The sequence below is a fragment of the Sapajus apella genome, unplaced genomic scaffold (assembly GCF_009761245.1).
Source record: "Sapajus apella isolate SASKATOON/1434 unplaced genomic scaffold, GSC_monkey_1.0 scaffold61, whole genome shotgun sequence".
Lineage (NCBI taxonomy): Eukaryota > Metazoa > Chordata > Mammalia > Primates > Cebidae > Sapajus > Sapajus apella.
Genome location: NW_022437001.1, coordinates 6,603,892 through 6,618,597, shown reverse-complemented (window position 1 = coordinate 6,618,597; position 14,706 = coordinate 6,603,892). Strand labels below are relative to the sequence as shown.

The following is a 14,706-nucleotide window of genomic DNA, read 5'->3' as shown; positions in this document are numbered from 1 at the left end:
CGGTATTTTGGGGCTTATAGAGCCTAGTCAGAGATAACCAATTTCCTTATTTCATGGATATCCATAGTCACACACACACAAATTCATGGCAGAGCAGGGACAAAAACCTAGATCTAAAGTTTAGCTCAAAGTTATTTCTTATCACATCATATAAACATTTTATATAGATTATGCCACAACTCTATAGTTTAGGCACTATCATTGCCTCATTATGCATATAGGGAAGTTTATATAGTTAGGCTAGTACTCAGTCAAGTAACAATTCAAACCCAGACAGACTGGCTCCAGAAACCATACTACTATCCATAATCCTAAATTTTAAGAACAGGTAGACATTTTCCGTTTAAATTCCCAAATAGCTGTAACAAGTATCACACTTTAAGAATAATCAAATAAAAATATAAAGTTTATAATTTGGAATTTCCCTCCTCTAAAATAAATCTTCTTCCTAATCCCAACTCAAATACCAATTTCTTTCTGAAGTCCTCTCATGTCATTTAACTGAGATTAATCTCGTTCTTAAAACCCTTAATAATTACTGTTTCTTGCTCATATGTAGAATGTACTAGCTGTCTATTTCTCTCTTCTTTCTTAGTAACGGAAATCTAATTTTTAGCTCTCAGTAAATTGCTATATTTCTCAATTTCAGTGGCTAGGTATGGTCACATGACTGAGTTCTGCAACAAGAAGTGCTAGTATCCTGTTGGAATTCCAGTAATGCTGCCTAAAGAAAGAAGACTCAGGCTTTAGGGAGGTTTTTTTTTCTCTTCCCACTACTTTACCTTGCTATCCATACTTTCTGGCTGGTGCTCCAGCAGCTATCTTAGACCATGAGGCAGCCTTGAGGAAGAAAACTGCATAATGCAGATGGCGGAGGAGAAAGATAGGAGTCTTGGCTCATGACAAGACCATGAAGCCGCTATAACACGCTTAGACAGCTTCCTCTAAATATTATATAATGGAGAAATAAATCTTAATCTTGTGTAAGTCACTATTATTTATTGTTTCTTTTTTCTGTTAAGCCAAATCTAATTCTAACTGGTACAGTTCACACATTTCATAATCCTAGGTTGTTGTAAGTAGGGTGAAGAGAAGGAAAAAAAAAAGATATAGAATTCTTTCTCTTCTAACACTAGAGCAGCAAAACATACCTAATCATAATTTTCATTCCCAAACACTCTCTGGTAATTTTCAACTTTATGAAAGAAAAAGCAGGGAAAGGAAAAGGAATAAAAAATGTAAAACCCATTGATTTTGTATCCTGAAACTTTGCTGAAGTTGCTTATCAGCTTAAGATTTTGGGCTGAGACAATGGGGTTTTCTAAATATACAATCATGTCATCTGCAAACAGAGACAATTTGACTTCTTCTTTTCCTATTTAAATATTCTTTATTTCTTTCTCTTGCCTCACTGCCCTGGCCAGAACTTTCAATATTATATTGATTAGGAGTGGTTAGAGAGGGCATCCTTGTCTCGTGCTGGTTTTCAAAGGAAATAGTTCTAGCTTTTGCCCATTCAGTATGATACTGGCTGTGGCTTTGTCATAAATAGTTCTCATTATTTTGAGATATGTTCCATTAATACCTAGTTTATTGAGAGTTTTTAGCATGAAGAGGTGTTGAATTTTATTGAAGGCCTTTTCTGCATCTATTGAGATAATCACAAAATCAATGTGCAAAAATCACAAACATTCCTATACACTAATAATACACAAACAGACAGCCAAATGATGAGTGAATCCCCATTCACAATTGCTAAAAAGAGAATAAAATACCTAGGAATACAAGTTACAAGGGATGTGAAGGACCTCTTCAAGGAGAATTACAAACCACTACTTAAGGAAATAAGAGAGGACAAAAACAAATGGAAGAATATTCCATGCTTATGGATAGAAAGAATCAATATCATGAAAATGGCCATATTGCTTAAAGTAATTTATAGATTCAATGCTATCCCCATTGAGCTGACATTGACTTTCTTCACAGAATTAGAAAAAACTACTTTAAACTTCATATGGAACCAAAAGAGCACGTATAGCCAAGACAATCCTAAGCAAAAAGAACAAAGCTGGAGGAATCACGCTACCTGACTTCAAACTATTGCAAGACTACAATGACCAAAACAGCATGCTTCTGGTACCAAAACAGATATGTAGATCAATGGAACAGAACAGAGACCTCAGAAATAATGCCACACATCTACAACCATCTGATCTTTGACAAATCTGACAAAAACAAGCAATGGGGAAAGGATTCCCTATTTAATGTGTTTGGGAAAACTGGCTAGCCATATGAAGAAAGCTGAAACTGGATCGCTTCCTTACACCTTACACAAAAATTAACTCAAGATGGATTAAAGATTTAAACATAAGACCTAAAGCCATAAAAACCCTAGAAGAAAACCTAGGCAATACCTATTCAGGACATAGGCATGGGCAAAGACTTCATGGCTAAAACACCAAAAGCAATAGCAACAAAAGCCAAAATTGACAAATGAAATCTATTAAACTAAAGAGCTTCTGCACAGCAAAAGAAATTATCATCAGAGTGAACAGGCAACCTACAGAATGGGAGAAAATTTTTGCAGTCATCCATTTGACAAAGGGCTAATATCCAGAATCTACAAGGATCTTAAAAATATTTAAAAGAAAAAAAAATCCCATCAAAAAGTGGACAAAGGATATGAACAGACACTTACCAAAAGAAGACATTTATATGGCCAACAAACACATGAGAAAAAGCTCATAATTACTGTCATGAGAGAAATGCTAATCAAAACCACAATGAGATGCCATCTCACATCAGTTAGAATGGTGATCATTAAGGAAGCAGGTCGGGCATGGTGACTCATGCCTGTAATCCTTGCACTTTGGGAAGCCAAGGCAGTGGATCACTTGAGGTCAGGAGGTCGAGACCAACCTGGCCAAAATAATGAAACCCAATATTTACTAAAAATATAAAAAATTAGCTGATCATTGTGGTACATGTCTGTAATCCCAGATACTCCAGAGGCAGAGGCAGGAGAATCACTTGAACCCAGGAGGTGGAGGTTGCAGTGACCTGAGATTATACCACTGCACTCTAGCCTGGGCAACAAGAGCAAAACTCCATCTCAAAAAAAAAAAAAAGTCAGGAAACAAACAGATGCTGGCGAGGATGTGGAGAAATAGAAACACTTTTACACTGGTGGGAATGTAAACTAGTTCAACCATTGTGGAAGACAGTATGGCAATTCCTTAAGGATCTAGAACTAGAAATACCATTTGACTCAGCAATCCCATTACTGGGTGTACACCCAAATGTTTGTAAATCATTCTACTATAAAGACACATGCACACATGTGTTTATTGTGGCACTGTTCACAATAGGAAAGACTTGGAACCAACCCAAATACCCATCAATGATACACTGGATAAAGAAAATGTGGCACATATATACTATGGAATATTATACAGCCATAAAAAGGATGAGTTCATATCCTTTGCAGGGATGTGGATGAAGCTGGAAACCATCATTCTTAGAAAGCTAACACACGAACAGAAAACCAAACACCACATGCTCTCATTCATAAGTGGTAGTTGAACAATGAGAACACATGGACACAAGGAGGGGAACATCATACACTGGGCCTTTCGGGTACTGGAGGACTCAGGAAGGATAGCATTAGGAGAAATACCTAATGTAGATGATGGGTTGATTGGTGCAGCAAACCATGATGGCACGTGTATACCTATGTAACAAACCTGCACACGTATCCCAGAACTTAAAGTATAATTAAAAAAAAAAAAAAGTAGAACAACACTTCTGCCTCTCTGCCATTGCTCATGCCATTTCCTCTCCTCTGTCCTTTACCAGTTAAGTCCTAACCATACTTCAAGACCTAGCTCAGAGCAATCACTTCTGTCAGACCTTTGAATTCAGAATGCATATTGTCTGTGCCATTTATTTGACAATCATATATCTCTAGTAACATCTTTCATATGGCTTGTTAACCTTTACATTGCATTTCTTTTTCTACATGTCACCTCCAGAACCTAGCGGGACTCACCTTGTATTTCTTTGCATTCTTCACAGATACTAGAAAACTACCTCTATGTAGCAGGAAATCAATAAATAGTTTTGATTGATTAGCTGAATTAGGATAAGAAAAAAAGTGAAGAAAAGAAAAAGAGCAAAAGACTAAGAAGTGAGAATGCACAGCTTCTTAGGAGTGAAAGAATATAATACAAATCCCCAAGAACCACGAGAACAAGTTGTACTTCACTAGACATTACCAAACAAGTGGGCCTGGTAGAACAAATAGGATATGTCCATATAGTCAGAGCATGTCTCAAACTATACTTAGTAAGCTTGTTCCCCAAAAAAGGAATAGTGTATTTTGTTTTAGTGGCTCAGACAATTGTGTCAACTTTATTTTCTCAAAGTCTAGACACCTGAAAGAATAAGAAACCCAACTTAAGAAGCTATGTTTTAGTAGTGGATGTGTATGGTGCCAAATCGTGTACAAAAATTGGTTTCAAGAAAGTTCATATTTTACAGACATTATTTTATTAAACAATTGTGACAACTTATAGAATAATACTTGGACACATGAATTAATGACTTAAAATATTACTGAGTCTAAACTAAGCAATCCAAGAGATCATTTTTGTTAAACAGACTTTATTGTCTCTCCTCTAAAACCCAGAAATAATATGGCATCACGAAAAATATTACTGGCTCTATAAAAATAGGATATAAGCTATGCATATATTTTGCTGATGCTTCATCATTAAAAGCTCTCTAGGGCTATGGGACACTAAAAGCTATGTAGCACCATGTAGAGTTAACACTATGTAGCAAGATGTTTAAAAGCTTTAACTACATTTAAATACATACAATAATAATTAACAAAGCATGTTAAACAGAGGTAATTGATATTTTACCTAGACTCATGAATTAGTTTACACATCACTGATTTTACTCTCAGTTATTTGTAAGTCACTGCACTACATATCTGGTAATGAGTTATGCCCCCAAAAATACAATATTCTAATTTACTTCATGAATTTAACACAGTTTTAGGGAACAAAATATTTTAAATTAAGAGAAAACTTAGTTCCTCAGTCTTTCATAACACAAATCAAGTCTCTATTACATCATTTATTTAAAAATAATGATTAAAAATGATAAAACAACATCCTTATATTGGTTCTATTTATGAAAGCTGAACTACTTTTAAATCTTTATATATATATATTAATACAACGTTTACTTGAAAATTACTCATTAGTCATATCTTCCTTTCAAATCTTTTTCCACATAGATTCCTCAGAAGTATCCAAGCCAGTAGCTTCTTTGACATGTACAAAATAAATGGCACGTCAACAAGTAAATTAGCATTCCCTTTCTGACCAGCTGGGTCATGTTTCCTTTTCGAAATCCTCAGTCCCATGATACAAAATAATAATAATCTAAAAGACCTCATTAAATGATCAATATATTGACATAACCTCTATAAGGAGACACATAGTGTTTTAACTGATTCCTTGAATCCATTAAATGGAATATTAAAACTCAAGCCTCCAAATACATTGTAAGAGAACATTTGCTTTATTTATTAACCAATTTTATTCAGATACTAGATAATGGTACATGAAAAGATTCAACAACTTTTATATTTAACCAAAGAGTAAAAGAAATCCAGCTTTCACCAAATCTTTCATACAAACTGTATCACAACAAAAGTTATAATAGACAAGTTAAATCATGTTTACTTACCAAAAAACTTCCAAAGGCTGAATTAAATATCGCAGCTGCCTAGAAAGAAAATAAATAGGGGGAAAAAACTCACTGAAAGTAAATAGGAATAATAAAGCCAAAGATTATCATTCTCCCTTCCCCCACTATTAAAAACCTTAAAACATTGACTCTTTAAAGCAAAGTTAGTCACTGCTTACAAAAATTGCCAGTGGCCTGTAGTTTACTAAGACAGATGAGCTACAGCTTAGGAATTCATAAATAATGAGTCTCAAAAGCAGGCAGAAAACACTTGTCATGTCTTGAACCTATATGGCAGTACCAAAAGAATCATTGCCAGTACTAAATTGAAACCATGTTGCTATTGATTTTCCTACTAAATTTAAAACAATCAGAGGTTGATTTATTCATTAAAAAATGTATATTACTGGGAGAAGGAAAAACAGAATTGTAAGACAAACATTAATTGTTCCCTGTCAGTGAACACAAGTCTTATGAACTACAATCACAAGGTAAGATCTCCTGTTCCCATACAACACGCATTACAAATACAAACAATGCTGTTAAGACCAGGAAACTTATTGCTATACCATTAATTCTAAGGTAAAGAAAAGCAAGAAAAGCTCCAATTTTGTGTTCAAAATTTAGAGAAGAAATATTTGACTTTCTGCTTACCTAAATATCCGAGGAATACATAGTAGATGTAATCTTACTCTTAATTTGAATTTAATCACTATATTCAATGAAGCTACACCAGAGTCCTCCAAGCTTCTCACATTACCCAAAAAGGAGAAAAACTTGTATAACATCCAATTTGATAAAAAGAAAATATGAAAGAAAAAATAATAAAAGGGGTAGAGGAAACCTATTTACATCTCCTGCATATCCAGAGCAGAATTAAATTAATCATCATGGATACCAGCAGCCACACTGTAGTAAAAAAAGGATGTCAGTTTAGTAAGTTTGAATAAAGTCCAAACCCAGGCTAAGAGCTGTAGCTGAAAATGCCTTCTGCTCCAGAAGAGGATGCAATAAGAGTGAATGGGTAATGAGATCCTCGGCTCCAGAGAGCTTAGCTCTCCTATTCCAGTTCATAATTAATTCAAAGCTTTGATAATTTCATTAGATCTCTCCTTTGCTGGCCCTATCAATAAAAGATGGCACTGGACCACAGCTCCTCTGTGGCATAAACATAGGCACAGGCACAGACCAGGGAAACCTTTGCTTCCTGACAGGGACAATGGCATATGGTGTTCTGTGTTGTACAGGGAGCAGTGAAAAAAAAAGAAATCAGCTAAATAAAACATTACAGATGAAAATTGTAAACTATAGCAACATATTTAACACATCTTCCTGGAATTCTATTGTAGATGATTCCAGGAAAAAGTTTTATGTATGGGGAAAAATAAGTAAAAGGGTATAAATAAATGAGTTGTGGTAACACCAACAGGGAACACTGGCCCTCCTTCCTACAAAAAAATGTACCTTTCCCACCAACAATTTTTATATCTAGACCCTATTTTGTGCTTAAAACAGAATTACTTCTTTTTAGTAAAGAAATGGGCTCTTCCCTTTTGAGCCTCTCTTTTCTAAATTCATTTCTTTCTAATGCCTTTCACTAACCTTATACTCAATAAAAGTTTTGCCTAGCATTTGAGGAAACATAGAATCATTGGAGGAAAAAAGACTCAGAGGTCAAAGTAAAGTTAGGTACCAACTACTACTCATAAGATCAATTCACTATACTCCTACTCCCTCTTTTTCTCTTCTTCACCCCAAATGCAAGAAATATATTTTCTGTAAATTGGTCTGTGCTCCTGCCTCTTATAAAATGACAGTGATGGGGCATCTTAGGTATCCAAAGATGCTGCAGGCCAACTCATTCTTAGTTGTTTTCTGACAGTAATGATGGATTTGAACTCACTCAGTCAACTATACGGTCCTCCTATGCAATGAGCTCCATTAATCTTTTGTGAAATAATTAAGGTTCTGGGTATTCTGAAGACCATGTGAAATCAGACACTGAAATCAAGGATCTTGGGTTCAATAGCAACTGATAATTAAGGTAATAATTGACTCAATTTTGTGGTTGCAGTCTATGAAAGAACCATGATTTCCAGTTTTAACAAGTAATAATAAATATTTAGAGTATTTTATTGATATATAAAAGACATGCATGTATTTTGACTTAGGAAGGAATTCTTAGCTCCTTAGCATGACATCCAACACCCTCCCTGAACAGGTTCTATACAACTCATTCCCTACCTCGAATTTTACATCCTACAACAAGGAACTACTTGCAATTCTCCAAACTCATCATGCCATTTCTTATCGCCTTGCTCTCTGGCCTGAAATACCCTTCCCCATCTTCTACCTGAGTAATTCCCTTTTATTTTAGTAACACAGCTTGGTCATCATCCCTCTAAGATGGGAGAGTTCCCTTGATCCCTTCATGGAACTCGTGAAGGGGGTGGGTCATTTACTAGGCCTCCAGGCTCAATCCCTTAAGGGAGCAAGGACACAAGCAAACGAGTGTGGGAACTGGCACAAAGGAACACTGGAACTGGCTGGTCACTCCTCTCTGGCAGGAGCAGGGTCTGTGCGGCCCTGCAGCAGTGTCCAAATGTGTTACAATGGTCTTTTAGCTCTGCCATCCAGGAGGGGTGTTTGTGATCCCTGGAGCCCCAGAGGACTTGTGTCCTTTTACACACCCAGAGGAGTATAAAAGGTGACGGCCTTTTACACTCTGCCTTCTTGGTACCCCAGTTCTTGTCAGGCATCCAGGAAAAATCAGGTCACACAAACAAATCAAAGGGTAGTTAATGTGAAGGACTTTATTGAGTGGTGGAAGTGGCTCTCAGAGGGAAAGAGAGCTGGAAAGGGGGTGGAGTGGGATGATAATCTTCCCCTGAAGTCTGGCCATCCTAGCCAAACTCCTCTCCATAGTCTCTGACATCCAGCTGCTTCTTCTCTGGATGTTCAGGTGCGACTCTCTTCATTCTCTCTCCGTGTGTGTGTGTGTGTGTGTGTGTGTGTGTGTGTGTGTGTGTACGTGCCTGCCCTGAGTCTGGGGTTTGCAGTTCTCATGGACACAGGATGGGGGTAGGGCAGGCCAAAAGGCAACATTCAGGTGGGAAAACAAGAATAGTTCTCACTTTGGTCCATGGGTCTAGGCTTGACCGTGGAGCCCTCGCCAAGAACCCCACCCTTTTCTACCCAGTATTTCTCTCCTTCTTGTCCCTATCACTTCCAGGAAGTTTTCAGTGACCTTCCCCCAATACACACACACCTTAGGATACACACATATCTACACTTTTTTAGTTAAGGTTGATCTAATTAACCACCAAATGTGATTACTCCAAGGTATACATTTTGCTGATGGGACTTTATGAGTTAATAATAAAAACATTACTGTGCAGGACATTCAGTTAGCACAAGAGCCATTCATTCATTCACTCACTTTTTTCAATAGATTAGACAAATTCTTGTATAGATGCTCCATTACAACATGGAGCTGATGAACTGAGTATCCCCACACCTGCTGGCAGAACATCCCAAACCTATCTCTGCCATGGCACTTGTCCCAGTGTATTGAAATGACTGGCTGGGCATGGTGACTCACACCTGCCCAGTACTTTGGGAGGCCAAGGTGAGTGGATCAGTTGAGGTCAGGAGTTCAAGACCAGCCTGGCCAACATGGCGAAACCCTATCTCTACAAAAAAAAAAAAAAAAATTAGCCAGCCATGGTGGCAGATGCCTGTACTCCCAGTGACTTGGCAGGCTGAAGCAGGACAGTTGCTTGAACTCAGGAGGTGGAGGTTGCAATGAGTCAAGATTGACCACTGCACTCCAGACTGGGTGACAAAGCAAGACCCTGTCTTAAAAAAAAAAGAAAGAAAGAAAGAAAGAAAGAAAGAAAGAAAGAAAGAAAGACAGACAGAAAGAAAAGAAATGACCTACTTACATGCATCTCTCTCAAGGTCATCTAAGGAAGGAATCTAATGGAACTCATACTAAGCACTCACTTGTTTGTTACTCCTACTTCCCTGACTCTGAAGTGGCCAGAAGTAGAAAAGGTGAAAAGGTTTATCTATCTATCTATCTATCTATCTATCTATCCATCCATCCATCCATCCATCCATCCACTCACCCACCTACCCATCTATAGTGAAACAAATCATGCCCTTGTGTCCACTGGTCCTCTTTTAAAATTTTTATCATGTGTATATATTCATTAATTAAAAAGTATGAATTGCAGAAACAAGTACAACTCCTTGAAACGTCCAAAGTCTTCATCTTTTACTGAGTTATTTCATGTGTTTGGCAGAATCCAAGGCACGGAAGACTAGATCTGACATCTGGTACCATAACCAACCAATGACAATAACAGGAGATCTAGACTTCAGACCCCCATCCATCCCATCCAATACAAGAATTTCTTACATGTTTTCAAAACAATCTCATTTCCCTTCTCTTAAAACCTCTGAACCTTCCTAGTATGATATAGCTGTATAAAATATGTTTAATACAAATAATGTTTTCCAAGATCAGATGAGATTGGGCAAGTTCAGAGTAGCATAACTGTAGACCATAAATGACCAAAAATTAGCCACCATGCCTAGCTAGATTTTTTCAATGTTTTGAAGAAACAGAGTTTTCCTATGTTGCCCAGGCTAGTCTTGAATTCCTAGACTCAAGGGATCCTCCTATCTCAGCCTTCTAAAGTGCTGAGATTACAGGTGTGAGTTGCCACACCCAGATTGATTTAAAAATACAGCAGTTCTTTTGTTATTATCTCCTTGGTTAGAAAATTTTCAAAACCCATTCCTCCTCTAGCATGCTCCATTGCAACAAGAATTTGTCTAATCTATCGAAAAAAATGAGTGAATGAACGAATACCTCTTATAACTGAAATGTCCTGCACAGTAATGTTTTTATTACTAATTAATAAAATCCCATCAGCAAAATGTATACCTTGGAGTAATCACATTTGGTGGATAATTAGATCAACCTTAACTAAAAACAACAAAAAAAAGTTCATATTGAGATTTTTTTTTTTAATATTGACTAGATTGGCTTCCTTTATATTACACATTTGTAGATAATATATTGCTTTTGGTATCAACCCAATTTTACCCAACATAAGATATTTCACTAATGTTCCATTATATATTATACAGCATGTCTTTATTAATTTTGGAAAACTGAGCAAGTTAAATAATGAATTAATTTCTTCATAAACTACTTGGAATTATTTAAAATAATGGTAAATTTCTGAAGAAAAAAAAAAAACCTTAAAAAATGGGGATAAAGAGTTCTCTAACTCCCAAAAGCAAGCTCTTTCATTGCTGAATGGCTCTACACATTATGAAGCTCTACCCTACAATAAGCCTGAAACCTGTAACTTCCCATACCTGCGATGCTCTGGACCATGCTCTGTGCTCTGGAGTTACATAAGTATGTCTAGTTCCTTTTATAAATGCATTTCAAATATATGTATACTGCTGGCTCCTTCTCTTATGACATTATATCAAAAATTTTCGTAATGCTGGTTCTCATAAGCCTTCCCTTATGAGGCTACTAAATAAAAAAAGTAAAATCCATTATTTACATTGACTATGAACATTTTATGGCAAGTTAATGCGTTAAACTTCTAGCTTTTGCTTTTGAGTACCTGATTCTCAGTCAAAATACACAGAAATCTTTATCAAAATGTTAAAATGGGGTATTTATGGTTATCTCAGAATTTCTAATAATGTTTCAAGCCTAGGAGAATACCCTTAGGAAAATACCAAACTTTGGAGAAGAATCCTGCTATTCAAAAGTAAGATACCAGACACATACCTCGGTACTTATAAAAAGACGCCAAAAGTGGGTCAGGGACCAGTTCACATACAGGCTGTATAGGTGAAGACTAGAAATTCCAGAGGAGATTGATAAAATGCAATTGTTTTCCTCCTTCCCTACAGGAGAAGGTTGCTCTGTTCACCACATCTCTCAAGTTGGGGTGGAGAGTGATATCTACAAAATGAAGCAACTATGATAGAACAAACTGTAAAGAAATTAGAATAGCATCTCTGTTCCATACTGGATGTTTAGTGAGAGAACAAATTCCACACTGGGCCACCACAGGAGCATCAGATACACCCTTTAAGAGTCCTTAGGAACATTTTCACCCAGTGCATTTCCCACTGGGTGGCAGGAATAGGGAGGGTATATAAGTGAACTGAAACAAATGCTTGCTTCCTGACTAGAAACAGCAAAGACCCCATCCTGTTCTCTCTCATTCACTTCCCTGAAGTGGCCAGAAGTAGAAAAATGAGAAAGTTTAAAAAAATAAAAACATAAACAACAACAAAAACCCAGTGAAACAGACCATGCCCTCTTCTCCACTGGTCCTATAGTAAAATTCTAATCATGTTTATATATTCATTAATTAAAAGTGTAATTTTCTAGTTTTTAAAACCTAGGTTTGGCCTCACTTGAAAAAGAAGGGAATTTAAAGTTTTAAACTAGAATGCCCTGGGTTATTTAATAGCTAGAAATTAATCCTAATTACAAAAGATATGACTATTTGTGTAAACAAAAGTGACCAGAAAACCAAGAGATCTGACAGAGATGTTATCAAAGAAGGGGTAGGAATGAGGACAGAAATATGTGAGAAGGCATTTCAGGTATATAATCCTTAAATTCACACCATTCAATAAAGAGTTACAATAACAACACAACATTTTAAATATATAGCTGAGCTAAAACAAACAAACAAAAACAAGTACAATTAGCCCTTGGTATCTGTATCTGTGGATTCAACCAAACACAGATCAAAAATATTATATTCAAATAAAAGAAGAAAAAAGATGGTTGCCTCTGTTCTGAATATGTACATACTTTTTTTCTTGTCATTATTCCCTAAGCAATACACTGTAACAACTTCTTACACAGCATTTACACTGCATATTAGGTATTTCATGTAATTTCGAGAAGAAAACATATACAGGAAGATGTGTATTTATATATAAATGTCATTGTATATCACGGACTTAAACATCCATAAATTTCGATATTCCTGGAGGGTCCCAGAACCAATCCCCCACAGATACCAAGAAACAATTGCACTAAACATACAGAAATTAGTCAAAGCCAGAGCGGTAAAGTGTATGAGTTGATGCTGCACTCATGCGCATGAAGAAATGAGAAGTACAGGCTTTAGTCTGCAAAGGGTGGAGAACTGGAAACGAGACATCTGCATAAAGCAGACTGGAAGCCTAGAAGGACTGTCAGCACTGTGTAGAAGCAACTAGAAAACTTTACTTACAAATTCAAGATAGTAACATAAGGACTGCATCAAAGGTAGGTATAAGGACTGAATTTACACTACCTACGTGATTCATGAATGTCAAACTAACAATTTATTTAAAGAAAGAAACGACAAAACAGATTAAGGGGCAGTGGAACTCCTAAGCCCTTGAAAGACGCAAATGTGAAACTTCTCTTTGGGATCACTTCAATAACCCAGAACAGAGTGGATTACCAGATAAAAACACCTCCACTGAAGAAATGTTTACAATAAAAAATTTTAAACAATGTGAGAAAGCTGTATGGCAAGAGTATCATAAAAGCAGTGAGGAAAAGAGAAGTAACTGGGTGTTTTTAAAGGAAAAATAATACCAGACAAATTAAAGATCTAGATGTGGAAGGCAAAACTTTAACATTTTTAAAAGAAAATATGAAACTATCTTTATGCCCCAAGAAAGAAAAAGTTTTTTTAAGCAAGACAGAAAAAGTACATATAAAAAAAGAAATGCTAAAATAGAAAACCTGAACAGACCAATAATGAGTAACAAGATTGAATCAGTAGTAAACAGCCTCCCACCAAAAAAAATCCAGGACCAGCTGGCTTCACTGGTGAATTCTACCACATCTTTAAAGAACAAATACCATTTCTTCTCAAACTACCCAAAAAAAAAAAAAAACTGAAGAGGAAGGAATTCTTCCTAATTCATTCTACGAGGTCAGCATTACCCTGATACCAAACCAGACCAGAACACAACACAAAAAGAAAACTACAGGCCAATATCCTTGATGAACACAGATGCAGAAACCCTCAACAACATCCTAGCAAATGGAATCCAACAGCACATCAAAACAATAATACAACATGATCAAGTGGGATTTATCGTAGGGATGCAAGAATGGTTCAATACATGCAAATCAATATATGTGGCACACCACATCCATAGAATAAAGGACAAAAACCACATGATTATCTCAATAGATGCAGAAAATACATTTGATAAAATCTGACATCCCTTCCTGGTAAAAACTGTTTAACAAATTAGATATAGAAGTTACACACCTTAAGATAAGACAAAGGAAAAGCTGGAATTTCCACGCAACAAAGTTCTGGCCAATGAGATAGAAAGTGATATATGCTTGATGGTGGTATTTAAGGAGGTTAGTTTCTGGTACTGCTGCTTCTTCCTGCCAAGAGCAGTGAAAACTATCTTGCATCCATAAGGGCATTGGATAGAATAGCCACCCTAATGTCACTGAGCCGCAGAATAAATGCCAGAAGCCTCTACCTCCAGGCATCTTGGTATATGAGAAAAATAAGTCCCTGCTTGCTAAAGCTACTTTTAGTTTGATTTTCTAGTACTTGAAGCCTGACACTACCATGTTCCTAAACAAGGGAAAAAATAATAAAGGACTAGTCTGGCAGGTCAGATTAATAAAAAACTGTTTTCTCTAAAATATGAGCTTGAGTAGGTACATAAAATCTTATTTAGTATAATCTCTTGTTCCAATCGCATATGACATCATTGAAAATAAGAAAGAGAAAACTATTGGTCTTAATTGTTGGAGGTCAAAGCTACATTGCCTTACCCTAGAAAAGTTCCTCAACTATGTGAATTTATATCCCATCAGGCTTTGATTCACAGGAAGGAGAAACGGCCTTAATATTTATT

At 36.3% G+C, this 14,706-nt stretch overlaps 1 protein-coding gene across 5 annotated transcripts in view; it reads right to left on the bottom strand.

Annotated features, from left to right (window-relative positions):
* Window positions 1-14,706, bottom strand: part of SLC10A7 (solute carrier family 10 member 7) — a 265,111-nt gene that overhangs the window by 182,326 nt on the left and 68,079 nt on the right. For 3 of the 5 annotated variants that reach the window (XM_032246445.1, XM_032246447.1, XM_032246449.1), the window contains exon 5: window positions 5,761-5,799. The exons of the other annotated variants lie outside the window; for them this stretch is intronic. In XM_032246445.1, coding sequence (XP_032102336.1) covers window positions 5,761-5,799 — 39 coding nt within the window. The remainder of the gene's footprint in view (window positions 1-5,760; window positions 5,800-14,706) is intronic. 5 annotated transcript variants of the gene reach the window in all.